Raw genomic sequence first — 19,216 nt, 5'->3', positions numbered from 1 at the left:
GTAATACCGAAACCAGAAGTCCGATCTAGACCAACTTCTCGGGGACTTTTTAATGAATTTTTGAGAGCTTTTATTAGCAACTTAGATTGTGAACATCGGTTAAGTAATTTCCGAGAAAACTGAGTGCACATTTTCTCATAGACTTGCACATATTACCATGTATTTTCGAAACCGGAAATCGGATGAAGATGAAGTTTGATATAAGTTTGTGAAAATCGATTCTGCCATCTCTGAGAAAATTGAAATTACACACACACAGACATTTTATGATCTCGACGAAATGAGTCAAACGGAATATGACGCTCGGCTATCCGGGTCTCGGTTGTAAAGTTGGTTTTCACAGTGATTACATAGCCTTTCTGTTTGAGGAAGGCAAAACATTGCAACTCATGTACATTTTTTTCGCAAAACCCGTCGTTCTCGAACTAGCTACAACAATAGAACCACATCTGAAAATTTGGAATTCATCAATTTTTTAGATATCGTGCTCACCGCAAAATTTAAGCGTTTTGTGGCAGCGGCCGTACAATTTACAAAAGAACAATGAAAAAATCACAACCTTAACGAAACATGTACTATTCGATTCTTTTTAATTCATTGAAAAAAATCACTTTCGCACTTCCTAGAGTATTCAAAATGATAGGCTCGAGCCGAAGGCATGTGCAAACTTTATGTAATATGTTTATTCTCTATGAGAAGTAATTTGAAAGACATAATAAAAAAAACTAATCGTAATATTAACATAAAACTTCCAAGATAAAAAGTATACTATAATAATTGAGTTTACCTTTCGGCGACAGCTCCTCCGACAATAGTTGTAGCAGAAGCTGAAAATGTCATCTGGAAGAGATACACTACCATAATCTGACCCATCAATGGATCCGCTATTGAGGTATCGATAACGAAATCTCCTAATCCAAAAAATGGATTATTGTATTCACTCCTCCCCATCATAAAGGCATATCCAAACAACCAAAACGAAATCCCGCCAAGAACAATATCAATAACATTTCGCAGCATCATATCGGTTTCATTTTTGGCACTAACGCATCCAGATTCAAGCAAAGCAAATCCCGTCTGTAGAGCTACCAACAGGAATGCACAGATCATAATAAAAGCGGCATCATTCTCGCCAAAATCGTAAAGTAAAGATTTGCGTGTTATATCATCATCGGTTACATTGCTGAGCACGTTGCTCGACACAGTTACGAAATCTACCATCTTACAATGCTTGGTACTAGTAACACCTGATCAAAAAATTAGAATATTTTTTACACATATCTGAGACAAACCATCCGTTCAAACTAAGCACAAATTCAAAACTGATTCATCTTCGACACACCTGCTGCAAATCCCACAATGAAGCCTAATAACTTTGTTTTCTAGCCGCTCACGAACCTTCACGATAATTATAAATGACTGGAAATTTGTTCTATTCGGGCGTATGGAGTAGTAGAACCATTCGTGCAGTCTACCGCCACTCATCGCGGGATAATAAATTGAGCCAGTGGTGACATGACAAGGTACAATAATACTTGATTTCCTTCAATAGAAGATGATGCGTGAGCAATCGTGGCGTGATTACAATAGAAACAAATATTACAAATTGGCAATTTCCTCAAAAACTAATGTATTTCGATCTAAATTTGTCCGTTATATTTGAAATTGGTTTTCCAAATGGTTAATCATGCGTGTCATGATTAATAACTGTACATTTTTTTAGGATGACGTTTAAGAGAAAATTGATCTATTACAGACAATAAAAACTAATCCGCTTGAAACTATTGCTATAACTTCTGTCATGTATGCATGTATACATGTATGTATGTATATGAGGAAGTTAAAAATGATAATCTCTAATTTTCCAAATCGGTAATGAACAAATGGTTTAGCATCTCAAAAAATTGCTAAATCAGAGCATAAGGTTAAGTGCTGTCACATCGCGGTCAAAGTTTGAACATTTTCAATCTCGTATAATCAATATTGTGAAATGCTCATCTCGACCCGTGTTCAACATTTGGTATTTGATGTTATATTCTTAATTCCAGTTTTGAAATATGAGTCGATATTTTTTCCAAACAATTCTTACGAGTGACCAGATATGCATGAGCTACTCGAGCTTCAACCACTCCTTGCGCAATTTGAACGCAAATCATACCGAAAAAGATAATTTTAAATTATTTGTTGTAGACTAGTCTGCTACCTACGTATTTTTTTAGATTTGCGACAATCACATGACTATACACAATAAAAAACGAGTAGTGATTTCATTCCATCACAAAACAAGCAGTGAGGTATTCAATTTTAACTATATTATCGGAAATCATGTACTAGAAAGAGTCAAGTGAGTGAAAGATTCAGGGTGACGTAAAGGTCTATTCCTTTCCGGTTCAGTTCAGTGCCTGCAAAGGCCCGTGCACGTTTCGTGTCGGTACTAAGCCGTACAAACAAATAATGCACGCATTGAAACGTGTGAAAGAATATTACCGTTCGTGTACGGAGCTGTGTCGGCACTGGAGCAGACCGAAGAGATTCAAATAGGCATGTGTTTTCGAGACCTCCTGTCTACGGCAATGGAAAAACCTGTTTAAATTCATCGATTGGTGTGTTGATATCTTTCGTATATTACTAAGAAATTCTTCAAATAACTTTTCATTAAGTTTTGAATAAAAACAAGAAAGATCATACGGGCATAAAACTGCATAACATTTTCAATTTGAAAACAGTGTATGGCTAAATTTAGAAGCCTTACGGAAGTCAAATCCGGATAAAACTCACGAGTTTTGTATATAACCATAATACCTTTCATTTGAATCTAACTTATGAAAACCAGCTCAGCCATATCAGAGAAATCGGAATTATTATTTCCAGTACTTCCGGAACCGGAAAGCGGGGACCGGTTTAGACAAAATAGGTTCGGTTGTCCATAAAATAACTAGTTTGAATAGAATTGTGTGAAAACCGTCATCATCTCTGAGAAACCGTTATTGAAACGATGCTCGTAAAATGCGGTGCTCGATTTCGTACACGCTATAAAGAAAACGATAAACGAAACCGAAGACCGATTTGAAAACCCAACCGAGTCCATCGGCACCGAGCACACGTTAGCGCAAGTTTTCAATCGTGTTAAAGAAACCATAATCATAAATATCTGTGTATTAAACTTATTTTTGTGTGTTCGTATTGTACGATTCGTTACTAATTATAGGTGTTGCCAGGGGCGACAAGTTCCATGAAATATTGGGAGGGCACAAAAAATTACAGATCATTGAACTTTGCAATATATGAAGCAATTTTATAGAGGAAACGGAAAGGTTAAAGCAAATAGAAAGCAACCAAGTAAAAATCAAAAACATTTTCTCTACTACTCCAGTAATAACCAATATTCGAAAGTGGTAAAGTATAGCACATTTCACATTGTAGTAAATTAGTTTAAAAATTTTAGTAACATGGTTAAGAAATATGAAGGATTACGGAGACGAACGACAAGACGGGGATAACAGAAAACATGGTTATATCATAAGATATTTGAGAGTAATTTTCAAATTTCAAGCGTCAAAAAATCCTTGGGGGGTGGGGTGACAAAAAGTGCTTTGCCCTCAATTGGTCGAAGTTGTGGGCAATTTGGTGAATTCATGTCTTTTGGGACGAAAGTGACATCTTTGGTAGTATACCATTCTACCGTTGATTGTGAGTAGTGGCAAGAAAAAAGATCTGGCCAGAAGACAACAGGATCCTTGTGGCTTCGAATCATGGGTAGAAGTCGTTTTTGTAATTCCTTAATGTACATTTCGCTGTTCATTGAAGCAGTGATGATGAAGGGTATCGAAATCTTACCGCAGCTACAAACTGCTTGCCAGACCATAGCTTTCTTACCAAATTTTTCGACTTCAATCGATTTCTCGGACTAGTTTAACACTTGCCCTTCTCGCACCGTATAATATTGTGGTCCCGGCAAGGATTTGGAATCGAGTTTGTAATTAGGTTTCGTCGTCCATCATTATGCAGTTGAAATTTCCAGCAAGAATCGTATTGTACAGCTTTCGAACCCTCGGCCTGATCGATGCTTCTTGTTTCGGACTACGTTTTGGTTGTTTCTGCTTCTTATAGGTTCGAAGATTCAAACGTTCTTTAGCACGAAGAACATTTGACTTCGAAGTGCCCACTTTTTTGGCCACATCTCGAACTGAAACCTCCTTCTTTTGCTCGAACGCCTTCAGTATACGTTTATCCAACTGAGGGTTAGCAGGACCATTGTTTCGACCCGTTTTCGGTTTATCCTCACCGAACTTCCTGATTGCATTTCGCACGGCTTTTTCACTTACTCCTTCCATTTTTGCTATCTTTCTCAGTGACAGTCCGCGTTCTGTGCACCATTTGTACACAATTTTTCGACGTTGTTCTGCTGAAAGTCCATGCATTTCGAAACGAACTAATGAAAACGAATAAACAACTGCACATGTGGTTAGAGAGTGTAAACAACAGGACGCAGCCATAAAAATTGACAGATTCTGAACCATTGCGAAATGGCAGCGGTTTTTGGTTGCGTCCATACTTTCTGGGACAGTTTTTACTAATGTTTAATCATAATATTTATTTTATTTATTTATAAAAAAAATTGTATCTACTTATAACCATCCTTAATCTAATACGTAAAAATACGTTTCTGTGCTGTCATATCGATACCTGATATTTTCTTCATATTTCATCTAAGGAGTCAAGAAAATGTACGATATCTGTTTAGCATCAAAATTAGGTATTATATATTATTTCGTTGTTGATGAGTTATTTCAATTTCATTAATTACAATTGATCTAGTTGTTCTATCTTCAAATAAAATACTATTGAATAAACTGCAACAGAATCAGATAAGAGAAATACTTATGACATTATTCTATTCTGAATGCTAGAATATAAAACAATTGAAATATTCGTCTACTATAGATTTTTTATTCTTGGTTTAATATTACCATGACAGAATTTTTATTTTGTTGCTATTTTCTCATGCATACTTTGTTATGATTTTTGATGTTTTAACTCTTATTTTAAACTAAATAGTGTTAATTTCTACCATTGAGATGTATGGTTTTAATAACAAAATTGGTTATTGGTTTGATAATCACTTCTACCCAGGGTTTGGAACATCCATTCACCGGTGAATGAACATATAGTTAGCATTGCATTGTGAGCGAACAAATCCCCTCCGCTCACAATGTGCACAAGAGGAACCAAACAAACAAAACCCTAGTGGAAACAATTATATTCCACATGTACACATATGGTCCAGTGTACTTGTGTTAGAGTCTTCATGAAGAAGTCTTCGTGAACAGACTGATGACTGACTCTGTCTGTCTGTCGAATGTTTCTGTTAATGATGACTTTATGCCACGGAAACTGTTGCATATCACTTATTTAATTCGTGTCAAGTTAATAGAGGGTAAGAATCCTTAGTTATACTTGAATATTATAAACAGAAGTAGCAGGAGCGCAGAATTGGCGATGGCGATCTGGTGATTTCAGCAAATACTGCGAACAAACAAGCGCTTCATTTGATGGCTACTCTAGAAAAACTAACTCCTGCACTCTTGTTACTTGTGTAAATCAAATTCCTGCTAAATAGCGTTTAATTGAATTTAATCGACATAGTGCATGATAGTGAATCAACCAGTTGAATGAAAACTAAGTTTTTTAATCAGTATTTCGCATGTAATATTTTTAATGTGGAGCACATCTTTGTTTTTTATATAGGGGTGCAAATTAGAAACTCAGAGAAAAATACACGGTGGTCAGGTTTTGAACACTTACAGCTCAGTCAATTTTGTATCAATTATGAAAATTTTATCATCATTTGGTTTGAAATATTTAAGATGATGATAATGGTTCCACCTCATACCCCTACAAAGGTGTTATCTAAATGATAATTAATATTTTAGCACATATCTTAACCAGTAAACAAAAGAAAACGATCTGATTAAACTAGCAGGTAGATAGATTCTTCTTCACAAGAACGACTGACCACAAAATAACATTCAAATATTTCGGATTTACGGATTTTTCGGATCAAGAAAATTTCCAACCCGGGAAGATCCTTGATCACATCAGGAATCGAACCCGATATCTTTACCAGTATCATACAGTAATTCACCTGGCCCTTCCCACCGGACCAGTTCATCAGCTACGATGGAGTAACGAGACTGCGGATGAGTAAAGCCAGGCCCAATTCCATCAACAACTTTGTCTTCTATTCAGTCACCGCAACTTCGTTAAGGGGCTGGGGTCCACTAGGAGATTGATAGTACCTATTAGCTCTCTCCGGACTGTACCAGCCTAGATGCCGTGTGGAATCCGGCGAAAAAAAATGAACCAAGAATAGATCCACTGGGTTCCTGCTTCCATGTCGTAAAAGGCGACTATTGCAGGAGTTTCTTTTTCCTTTCAGTTATCAGATATTTTCAATGTTTCACTTCTGATTACTCTATTTTACTAAATTATCTCTTTATTCAACCTATCAATTTCCGTCTAGCTTCGGAGAAAAGTTTTTTTTTTTTTTTTTTTCATATATACGTTTATTTCATAGGCAATATACATAAGTTTTTCTTCGCCGTGGCATCCACAATACATAGTAGTTTAAACCTAATACATTTCGAATATCATATTAGTATGTTGGTACTCATTAGTTAATCTAAACACTGTTTTTATCAAGCGAGTTGCTATTTTAATTACATTAAATAAAATACATTTATTTTGTACATGATCTTATAACTATTTCAGGATTGTTTGTATCAGTTCACCACTTATATTCAATATCCTATAGTTGGCTATTGGTTGAACTCATGGAAGAGAAAACAGTTTAACATAAAATAAAATTTAAATTGGAACTCCAATGGATTTAATGAAATGATAAAGAAGTTTCATGTATGGAAGGTCACGACAAGCAAGAATGTCGCGAACTGGGACATTGGATAGTCTACCTTGGGTACGCAAGGAATTTATTAGTTGAGATCTGACATCACGAAACTCCACGCATGTCCAAACAACATGGTCAATATCGCGGTAACCTTCGCCGCAAGCACAATGATTAGTCTCGGAAAGTCCAATTCGAAGGAGATGTGCATCTAACGTGTAGTGATTGGACATGAGTCTGGACATCACACGAATGAAATCTCTACTCACATCCAGTCCCCTGAACCATGCCTTTGTCGATATTTTAGGAATAATTGAGTGCATCCACCGACCCAGATCATCTTTATCCCAAGAAGCTTGCCAGCTGGCAAGTGTTCTTTGGCGAGACGCGCTATAGAATTCGTTGAAAGCAATCGGTCTCTCATAAATTTCACCCTCAATAGCACCACGTTTGGCTAAAATATCGGCTCTTTCATTGCCTGGAATGGAGCAATGAGCCGGAACCCAAACTATTGTGATTAGATAATTATTATTCAATATGTCGTTCAGACACTGTTTTATTTTACCCAAGAAAAACGGTTCATTTTTGCCAGCAGCGTTTGAGCGAATGGCTTCAATTGCACTCAGACTATCTGTGAAGAGGAAATAATGGTTTGGAGATAATGTGACGATTACATTCAAGCTATAATGAACTGCTGCTAACTCTGCTATATAAACAGATGCAGGTTCTTGAAGCTTGAATGAGGCCGAAACATTATTGTTGAACATACCAAACCCTGTCGCTTCTTCAATTCGCGATCCGTCCGTATAAAACATTTTCTCAGAGTCAATATGCCTGAACTTACTTGAAAATATTTTTGGGATTTCCGTCGAGCGTAGATGATCCGGAATTCCACGCACTTCACGCTGCATGGATGTATCGAAAAATAAAGTTGAGTCAGGGGCACTTAGGATGCTGACACGGATAGGAATATATCTTGAAGGGTTGATTTCCTGTGACATATGGTTAAAATATACTGTCATGAATTTTGTTTGAGATCGAAGCTCGACTAGTCGTTCGAAATTATTAATTACCATGGGATTCAGCACATCACATCTTATTAGCAGGCGTGATGAAAGCTCCCAAAATCGATCTTTTAATGGAAGAACTCCCGCCAGAACTTCAAGACTCATTGTATGTGTCGAATGCATGCAGCCTAAAGCAATTCGCAAACAACGGTACTGAATTCGCTCAAGTTTGATAATATGAGAATTTGCAGCGGAACGAAAACAAACGCATCCATATTCCATCACTGAAAGTATCGTTGTCTGATACAATTTTATTAGATCTTGCGGATGAGCACCCCACCAAGACCCTGTTATTGTTCGAAGAAAATTTACTCTTTGTTGGCATTTCGTTATCAGATACCTAATGTGTCCTCCCCACGTGCATTTGGAATCAAACCACACCCCGAGGTATTTGAAAGTCAAAACCTGTTCGATTATTCTTCTCATCATATGAAGCTGAAGTTGCGCGGGATCATGCTTTTTTGAAAAGACGACCAGCTCTGTTTTCTCCGCAGAGAATTCGATACCAAGATGAACAGCCCAAACGGACAATTTATCTAAGGTATCTTGCAATGGTTTTTGCAGATCAATAGCTTTGGATCCAGTAACTGAAACCACGCCATCATCTGCCAATTGTCTTAGTGTACATGGGGTTACTAGACAGCTGTCAATGTCATTCACGTAAAAATTATAGAGGAGCGGACTGAGGCATGAGCCTTGCGGGAGACCCATGTAGCTAATTCTGATTGTTGCCAAATCGCCATGTGAAAAATGCATGCGTTTCTCTGACAAAAGGTTGTGCAAATAATTATTTATAACCGCTGGGAGTCCATGTTGGTGGAGCTTGTCTGAAAGAACATCAATGGAAACTGAATCAAATGCTCCTTTAATGTCTAAAAATACAGATGCCATTTGTTGCTTTTGAGCGAAGGCAATTTGGATGTCAGACGAAAGTAATGCAAGGCAATCATTCGTCCCTTTATTTCTACGGAAGCCAAACTGAGTATCTGACAACAAACCGTTCGTCTCGACCCAAGTGTCGAGACGTCGTAGAATAATTTTTTCGAACAATTTTCTGATGCAGGACAACATCGCAATGGGTCTATATGAGTTGTGATTGGAAGCTGGTTTCCCCGGCTTTTGAATGGCGATAACTTTCACTTGTCTCCAGTCAGGTGGAACAATATTTTGCTCAAGAAACTTGTTGAACAATTCCAACAAACGTCTTTTTGCGAGGTCGGGCAGATTCTTCACCAAGTTGAATTTAATTCTGTCCAATCCAGGAGCGTTATTGTTACAAGACATGAGTGCTATGGAAAATTCCATCATTGAAAAGGGGCTATCAATGGAATCATCATTTGAAGAAGACTCCCTAACAATGCTATGCGTAGGAACGGAATCTGGACAAACTTTCCTCGCAAAATCAAATATCCATCGATTCGAGTACTCCTCACTCTCATTTCCTACGTTACGATTCCTCATTCGTCTGGCCGTATTCCAAAGAGTGCTCATTGAGGTTTCTCTTGACAAACCTTCCACAAAATGTCTCCAATAGCTGCATTTCTTAACCCGAAGTATGTTCTTGTACTTGGTTTCTAAAACCAAGAATTTTTCAAAATTCTGAGGAGTTCCTCCTCCTCGTTTTAAAAACGTCTTGAAAGCATTTTGTTTCGCGTGTTTAGCATCTGAGCACTCTTTGTCCCACCAAGGATTTGGAGGTCTTCTGTTAGACGATGGACCAAGAAATCGTTTGGTTTGGGCTTGTTCTGCGGCCTCCAGAATCGAACAAACGAGGAAGTCATATTCTTCAAGTGGGGGAAGCTCTTCCATTGAAGTTAAGACACTTGAAATATTACTTTGGTATTTAATCCAGTCAATATTTTTTGTCAAATCATATGGAATATTAACTGAATTAGCAATGCCTTTGTTACTGCTAATTGAGATGATGATTGGTAAATGATCGCTACCATGTAAATCAGGAAATACTTTCCAGGTGCAATCTAGTCGAATTGAAGTCGAACAAAGAGATAAATCTAATGCACTTGGACGTGCAGGAGGTCTTGGGATCCGTGTCATGCTACCCATATTTAGTACCGTCATGCTAAAATTGTCGCAAATATTATATATTAGAGATGATCTGCTATCATTGTAAACGGAACCCCACATCATTCCGTGCGAATTGAAATCTCCTAAAATCAAACGTGGAGCAGGAAGGGCTTCGACAATTTCATTAAGCTGTCGTTGTCCAACTTGAGCTCTTGGAGGAATATATACCGAAGCAATGCAAATGTCCTTTCCTTTAATGTTTATTTGACAAGCAACAACTTCTATACTAGAAGTCGAAGGAATGTTTAATCTATAAAAGGAATAACATTTCTTAATTCCTAAAAGCACTCCACCATACGGGGAGTCTCTGTCGAGACGTATAATGTTAAAGTCATTAAAATTTAAGGCTATGTTTGATGTAAGCCATGTTTCGCACAAAGCAAATACATCACATTTTTGACTATGCAACAAAACTTTAAATGAATCAAGTTTTGGCATGATGCTTCGACAATTCCACTGCAGGACAGTGATTGAATCATTTGCGGCGGATGATAAATTATCCATCAAATGATACAAAACCTGAAAGAGCTGGCCATTGAGCTGATAACTGTTTCAAAAAAGTTCTAGCTATTGGAAGGAATGCTGTTATGATGGTCTTTAGAGGTTCAGAAATATTGAATGCAGCGAAAATCCATTCTACAATTTCCGAAAATTTCAGTAATCCTGTTGGTGAATGTGAAATGGAGCCCACTGGATTATTGTCTTTTCTTGAGCTAGTTCCTGGATTGGTTTGTGAATTTGACAAACCAGGAGGCACAGTTTTTGGTTTTAAATTTGGCTTTTTAGCTTTAACACGGGGATCTTTTTTTGAAGGTATAATTTTAGGTGTCTTTTTTGGTATTTTGTGGTTTGTTAATCTCCTCTTAACAGACCCTTGAGGAGTGACAAACGAGGTATCTTCACTATTTCCGTCAGAGTCAGATTCCTCTGGCTCCGCAAGATTTGAAAAACCGTTTTCGGTTTCCAAAGGGGAGACATGTATGACCGTTTTGAGCATTTCTGCATATGTGCGCTTAGACCGTGCTTTTAAAGAAAGCTTCATTTTGTCTTTACGCAGCTTAAATGCAGCGCACACTGAAAGATCATCATGAGGGCTTTCCCCACAATAAACACATTTTTCAACATCTTTATCGCAAAGATTATCCTTATGAGGCCCTTGACATTTGATACATTTGGACTTATTACTACAGTAAGTAGCTGTATGTCCGAATTTTTTACAGTTCGTGCAATTCATAACATGCGGTACGAAAAGCCGAACAGGAAGACGAATTTTATCGATATAGACATGGCTAGGCAATGCAGATCCGGCAAATGTTACGCGAAACGAATCTGAGGGACGATAAGACTTTTTTCCATCGACAATAGATGCTGAGTACAATTGTTTGCACTCGAGTATCTTAACTCCCTCAAGCATGGAGTTTTTAAAACGGCCAACTCCATTTTTAAGTAAATCATCTGCTGTCAGACTTGCTTCAGTCACAACACCGTCAATTTCTACCTCCTTCGATGGAATGTAAACTCGATATTCAATAGCAAATAATTTACAGGTTACAATATCGTTTGCCTGTTTCAAGTCGTTAACTACAACTCGAATTTTATCTCTATTAACCTTACAGATTTCTTTAACTTCAGAGAAATGTGATGTCAAATCCTTTGTAATTTGCATCAAGTTTAAAATCTTTTCTTTTTTTCGAAGATAGACTATCCATGGCCCAGTGGTACCCTGTGGATAATGTTTAGCCCTCGGAGTATTTAAACTTTTACTAGTATCCGGAATCGGATTCGGATGATCTTCCATGAGATCATCCATTACATTAAATTTTTTTTGTAAATTAATAATACCAAAATAAAAACTTATGTTTAGTAAAATTTCAGATATAAGAAATAAAAAATAAATTAAATTAAATCTACCTTGTAGCTGATGTCTCTGTTCCTTTATCGTGAAGAACGACGTGAAGCTCTTCCAACGATTTCCAATTGGCAGTCTTTTGCTGTTTCCAATTGGCAGTCTTCTGTCGTTTACTGCTATCTCAGTTGCTCTGCCGTCGTTGTGAACACCACTGCACTTGCTGTACCTGACCCCAGGTACAGTGCTTTTGCTCTTGGTGGCGATCAAATGCGATGCTTGCAGTGTAGCACCTCGCGATATATGCCGTCTCTTTTGATCCTACGCAGCGTACAAATTCTGGTACCTGGTAGATCAGCACTGGGTTGCTTTAGCACCTCTGTGCCTTTGCACCCCTTCGTCTTCGCACCTTTATGCGATGGCACCTCTGTGACTCGTCACTTCTATGCTCTCGCACCTCTGTGTCTCTACACCTCTGTGCGTATGAACGGGATGGCCTTCGTTGCTAGCTTTCCAGTCGGGAAACGCCCCGAATATTGCGTTTGCTATGGGCAGTTTAACTACCTGAAGCTTAGAATTGTCTCGGTAGCAGCCGTTAACTCACGAGCCAGTACAATCGAAACACAACCTCTTCGCTTGAATGGTTTTTACTGAATGGAGAAAAGTTTTATTAGGAATGATTTCTTCTTCCATGTTATTGATTGTCTTTCAGGATTATAAAATGCGGATGAATGATAAAAATCAACCATTGCGCAAATCCGTTTATATTACAAAGTTAATAACAGAGATAACATATATCGGTATATTGAACACATAGTGAAAACCACTTAATATTAATATTTCAAACAGTAAATTAATATTTTTCTCGGCAGCCGGCTGCCCAGATCAACCAATATAACCAATTAATAATTTTAATAAATAATTAAAATAATAAAGCGGAAATAATAAAGAATCAAGACGCGTGTGAAATCTGTTTACCTTTGTTTGGTGATTTAAAATGATTTTATAACAACTGTTTAGAATATTTCAATGCAATGAATCAACTATTTTGACTAAATCCTATTCACTCGTTCATTTTGCATCACGTAATTTCATTTATAAAAAATACTGAAGTTTTTATTCTTTACGCGATAGTATCGCAAATTTTTCTTCAGTTTCCTCGAATAAGAGCTGTGAATCAAGACTTCCCGGGACTTCAATATAGGATATTGTTGAAACGTTCAATGAGTTTAGTGGTGCATCCGAGCATCTTGAAACCGGAACATACTGAGTCGCGCCCGAATAATACCAATACTGAATTTGACTAACAAATATCCTTCCCCCGTGACACTTGTGGAGTGCGCAGTAGTATATACGGTCTCTAGTAACAACAAGTGTTGGACTAACATCCCTTCCCATTCCTTAGACGATTTACGTTCGGGCCTGGCCGGCGCCGGTACTGATCAATGATTTCTGGTATTACCAGAAGATGTACAAACTCCCTGTACAATTTCAGGTAATTCCGATCAGTAACGGAGTAGCAACCAGGGGTGGTCGCTCAAGCTCAAGCAAGCTCAAGCTATTCAGTCACCGCAACTTCGTTAAATTTTGTTGTTTTTATAGTTTTCGATGAGAAATAAAAAAACAACCAAAATTTTTAATGATCTACAATCAAAAAGTTCAATCAATCCGAACCAACACCGAACATCATTTGTCTTGATTAGCATTTGTTTTATGACCGACGAAATTACACCATTATCCCAAATATATGCAATTATATCTTTGTACATACTTACGATTTCGATAATTAAGCTTCTCTTCGTCAAGCTTGTGTTCAAGTTTTATATGCAAGCAGTTTTTTAGCGTTAAGTTTCTCTATCATTCTGCGATTTCGGTTGAAGCGATAAACTATTTCTCATTATCAATCGAGTTCATCTAATATAAATTAGAAATTAATCTTAAGCACTCAAAATTTATCCAGAGGTAGTTGTCAATTTCTCATGAGGAAACGACATAACATGGAATTCCGAGCTTGCATGACACAAGATCAGAGTATACCAATTAAGGGCTGAAGTAAGTGTGTTTTAGGGCGTTTTAAAGGGCTATTTTCACGCTTCAAATCTGATTTTCTCAGAAACGGTGACGAATATAAAAAAAACCCAACAGACAATCTATTAAAAATTTAGTTTAGATAATTCTGTGAAAATTTCAGAATGATTGTTTGACTTTAGCGGTCGGAAGAGTCTTTTTTCTGAAGGAAGAGTTGCATAGCTGAAAACGGCAACTTTCAACTTGTTCATTGAATATCTCGCCTTCAAAAGCATGGCTCAAAAATGTATCCTGCCAATGTCCAGATAATTTAGTTTAGATGCGATTAGTGCATAAAAACATATATGTTGTCGCGATAAAAATTAAGTGAATGTTATTTTTGCAATGGTAAGTACTTTTCTATGGCGGCATCATTTTATTCTGCTCTTGTATCCTGGTAACGTAACGAAACATGAGTGAGAAAAAAAATCGGCTTGTTACCGAAAATATCAAAACTTTCTTGGTCACCCGGCCACATCAAGTGTCATTTTACACATTTCCGAGAGAGCATGAAGAGAAATGTAATACGCACAGCGAGCGACACGGTTTTACGCTAACAACTGGCATCAGCCCTTAAAGCTTCAAATCGTTTTATGACACGTTTTTGTCTTGCTGTCTAGCAACAACCTACCTCTAGCATGCTAGGAGTAGGGCTGAAACGTTAGTTTTTAATTTCGCTTCCATTTATAGATTCGCGTGCTTCCAACAGCTTCGCTTTTGCATCGGTTGGCCAATCGGAGCGATGCTCTCTCTTTGATACATCGCTTACTCCTTCCAAACCGTCGTCTATGGCAGGGAAATCCTGTATGCCAAAGATTTTTAGCAGCCAAATAGGACACTGCTCGCTACTAATCAAAATTTCAATCATATATAATTGAAAATAAGTGGCTTGATACATTCAAATCGAAACATAGAAACATTTCCTATCAAATGATGAAATAATATTAATAATTGATACAAAACAGACTGAGCTGTAAGTGTTTAAAACCTGACCACATTTCTACGAGTAGTTTTTTCTTGAGTTTCTGATTTGCACCCCTAATAAAGATGTGTTCCACATCAAAACTTGCACCTGTTTCCGCTATCCCTTATGAGAAAATACTCATTGCGTTGTAATACCGGAACCGGAAGTTGGATCTGGATCGACATTTCGAGGACTGTTTTGAAGATTTTCAAGACCTTTCATTTGCATCCTAGTTTGTAAAAATTGCGGTTGAGGAATTTCCTAGAAAATTAAGTGCGCATTTAGTCTTAGACTTGCACATATTACCATGTAATTTCGAAACCGGAAGTCGGATGAAGATGAAATTCAATATAAGTTTGTGAAAATCGATTCTGCCATCTCTGAGAAAATTGAAATTACACACACTTACATTTTATGATCTCTACGAAATGAGTCAAATGGAATACGACGCTCGGCTATCCGGGTCTCAGTTGTAAAGTCGGTTTTCACAGTGATTACATAGTCTTTCTGTTTGAGGAAGGCAAAACATTGCAACTCATGTACATTTTTTTCGCAAAACCCGTCGTTCTCGAACTAGCTACAACAATAGAACCACATCTGAAAATTTGGAATTCATCATTTTTTTAGATATCGTGCTCACCGCAAAATATAAGCGTTTAGTGGCAGGGGCCGTATAATTTACAATCTTCCACATATAACGATAAAAAAATCACAACCTTAACAAAACATGTACTGTTCGATTCTTTTTAATTCATTGAAAAAAAATCACTTTCGCACTTCCTAGAGTATTCAAAACAATAGGTTCGAGCCGAAGGCATGTATGTTAAATAAATAACAGAAAAATGTTTGATGAATCTGTTCGTCATACTCCTGATAATAACCTGTGCAGTAATTTAGTAATTTTTTGTTTGGTTTAACCTAACACCACCAATTGATTCCAACTCTGATCATCTAGAATTTCGCCGGACTATTTCAGCTAAACCCGGTCAGTAACGGAGAAGCAACCAGCGAGTCGTTTAAGGTCAAGCGCAAACCTTATGTAATATGTTCATTCTCTAGGTGAAGTAATTTGTAAGACATAATAAAATGTCTCCAAAGTTTGTGAAACTCTTTTCAGCTATCTCTAAAAGTTACTATTTTTCAATTTTTATTTGGTAAATATCACCCTGTCTTTCCGGAACCGGAAGTCGAATCGGGATAAAAATTAATCACACCTTTAATTGAATCTGAGTGTGAAAATCGGTTCAGTTAAGCGACAGTGTTCCTCAACTATAAACCTAACTTACCTTACCTAACAGCTATAGGCCTGGGGTGTCCTTTGCTGTATCAAGCATACGTCTCCAGATAACTCGGTCCATGGCTGCTCGTCGCCAATCACTCAAGGCACGGATGCTTCTGAGATCACCCTCCACTTGATCGATCCACCTTGCTCGTTGAGCTCCTCTTCTTCTTGTATCACTCGGATTAGATTCAAGAACCATTTTCACTGGGCTGTCATCCGACATCCTTATGACATGCCCAGCCCATCGTAGACGTCCGATTTTAGCTGTCCGTACGATAGGTGGTTCTCCTAGCAGCTGTTGCAATTCGTGATTCATACGCCGTCTCCACGTTCTGTCTTCCATCTGCACTCCGCCATAAATGGTCCTCAGTACCTTTCTTTCGAAAACACTGAGGGCGCGTTGGTCCTCTGCCAACGTAGTCCAGGTCTCGTGGCCATAGAGAACAACCGGTCTAATTAGCGTTCTGTATATGATCAATTTCGTGCGGTGGCGTACTTTTCTCGATCGGAGTCTATCAATATTCGTGGTGGGAGGCGTAGTGTTTATTCTCGAGAGCCTCTTCCTCTCATGTATTTTGTTTTCGACGCATTTATGGCCGTGTCACAATATCAATATCGTCAGCGAAGCCAAAAAGTTGTACGGACATTCGGAAGATCGTGCCAGTCGTGTCGATCCTCGCTCTTCGAATCACATCTTCCAGGGCAATATTGAACAAGATACAAGAGAGTCCATCACCTTGACGTAGCCCTCTCCGAGATTCGAAGGGACTCGAGAGCATCCCAGATACTCGGACGTAGCACATCACTCTATCCATCGTAGCTTTGACCAATCGCGTCAGTTTATCCGGGAACTATAAACCTAATCTACTTCAATTACTCTTTATAAGAAACCTCCATATACCGGTTTAAAATAAGTAATACAAATCATTTAGGGTTAAACTGTTTAAAGTCAAGCACAAATCTTATGTAATATGTTCATTCTCTAGGTGAAGTAATTTGAAAGACATAATAAAAAGTCTCCAAAGTTTGTGATAATCTTTTCATCCATCTCTGAGAAAAGTTACTATTTTTCCATATATTTATATTTTATATATATAACTGTTATGTACTGGCCAGTCGAAGCCGAAACATAAAGTATTTAAGTAGTACAAGCAGGTACCATTATTGAAAAAATCAATAAATTCAGGGTAATTTCAACGCATATTTTGCTTTGGTTGATACAGTGAAAACAACAAATCTGGTTTGATTCTGACAATATTTTCTTGAAACAATCAATATTTGCTCTAAACAAATCACGCTCTACTTTACAGTAAGCAGATTCAGGTTTGATTCTATGATTTCTCGATATAAAACAACTTTTCTTTATTTCGATACCTGGATAGGTTTAGTCTGGATAAAGTACATACAAGATTCGTTCTTGGGCTGCATCCACACTAATGGTAAAGCAGGCAAACATTTCCTCAGACAAGAACATTTATACCGGATTTGAGATGCAAAACAGTCGGATGCATTTTTTCAAGCTTCATTGCATTATTAAGAGCTTGACTAGTCATTGCAAGCTCAACTATCACATTGCAACAATTTAACGCACTACGTGTGATATGTGTGAATGGCATTAGTGTAGATCTTATCATATGATATGTAACCGCAACTAGGAAACCATGTCAAGGTATAAATCTTCAAATAAATAGGGGAACGTTCCACTTGAGTCGATTCGTTATGATTCCTAATAGTGATTTTGTGCTACATTTCTTATGTTGCCCATATTTTCATGAATATTATTAAGAGATTCTTAATAGTCTGCTGTTACAGAATGGTCAAACAATGCACAAAAGGAATGTAAATCCAAGACTTGTCTTTACAATGTGTTTCGAAATAATATTACTACAAAAGCATCGTTTTGTTGATCATTGGTTACACGGGTACTCACCTTTCAGCCATCGCGCCACTAACAATAGTTGTAGCGGTCGTCGAGAAAGATAACTGGAACAAAAATGCAGCAAATATGGGCCCAAACAGAGGATCACTCACGTTTGGATCGATCAGGAAATCTCCCAAAGCTATAAACGGATTATTCAGCTCACCTCTTCCAAAGGACATCGCGTATCCAAAAAGCCAGTAAGTAAATCCTCCTACATATGACAGGTGAGATTATTAAGCGTAATTTTGTATATATATATATATATATATATATATATATATATATATATATATATATATATATATATATATATATATATATATATATATATATATATATATATATATATCTACAGAAAAAAACAATTGATTGAAAATCAAAGCAAATTGCAATGAATACACTTATTCTTATGTGAACTAAGCGTTACATGAAAACCTGTCCACATGGAAAATGTGAGAACGCACCTAACACTATATCCACTATATTTTTCATCATGATATTGACTTCATTTTTCAATGAAACGCACCCTGACTCCAGCATCCCAAAGCCAGTTTGCATAGTAAATATAATAAACGAAGATGTTAGAACCCAATTTGTGTCCTCTACAGTTAAATCATAAACACCAGGAATCACATAACTGTTATTGCGAGCCCAAGATTGAGAAGCAACCACTGGTGAGATTGATGAATTCGAATGTCCCGCCATATTCTTCATTGCTTGTTTAAATCAATAAGACACTTGTTCACACAAGTATTACTTAAAGTCTAGAAATTACAGAACATGCCTGAAAGACTATCAAACTGAGACTACCTAACGTACTCAGTATCTCAATGACGATACACATACACATGGTAAATTTAATTAAACATTAAACACAATGTCAAATTATGTGAACGTCCAAGTCAATTTCTTTAATTTATCTATGCACATCATTAAATCATTATCGTTAAACATGCAAAGATACATCGTAATGAGTAGATAGTGTTTTGTTATGTGTGTACACCCTCGATTGTTGGCGATTCTATGGCTCCCGCATGCTGAAATTCTTTCGTGCATATCAAATTATTCGTTTATTCGCGA

General features: G+C 37.3%; 1 protein-coding gene across 2 annotated transcripts in view; it reads right to left on the bottom strand.

Annotated features, from left to right (window-relative positions):
- LOC131432942 (putative ammonium transporter 2) overlaps window positions 1-18,870 on the bottom strand; it is a 46,130-nt gene extending 27,260 nt beyond the window's left edge. Inside the window, exons 1-2 of one of the 2 annotated variants that reach the window (XM_058599538.1) lie at window positions 18,601-18,870; window positions 18,146-18,347 (exon numbers count right to left, since the gene is read on the bottom strand). In XM_058599538.1, the coding sequence (XP_058455521.1) occupies window positions 18,146-18,347; window positions 18,601-18,850 (452 nt within the window). In that variant the 5' untranslated portion in view covers window positions 18,851-18,870. Of the gene's footprint in view, window positions 1-787; window positions 1,300-18,145; window positions 18,348-18,600 lie in introns of those variants that run through there. The other variant, XM_058599537.1, reaches the window with a different exon arrangement.
- Window positions 18,871-19,216: the final 346 nt, after the last annotated feature.

This window comes from Malaya genurostris, chromosome 2 (genome assembly GCF_030247185.1).
Source record: "Malaya genurostris strain Urasoe2022 chromosome 2, Malgen_1.1, whole genome shotgun sequence".
Classification (NCBI taxonomy): domain Eukaryota; kingdom Metazoa; phylum Arthropoda; class Insecta; order Diptera; family Culicidae; genus Malaya; species Malaya genurostris.
This window is presented reverse-complemented; position numbering and strand designations above follow the sequence as displayed.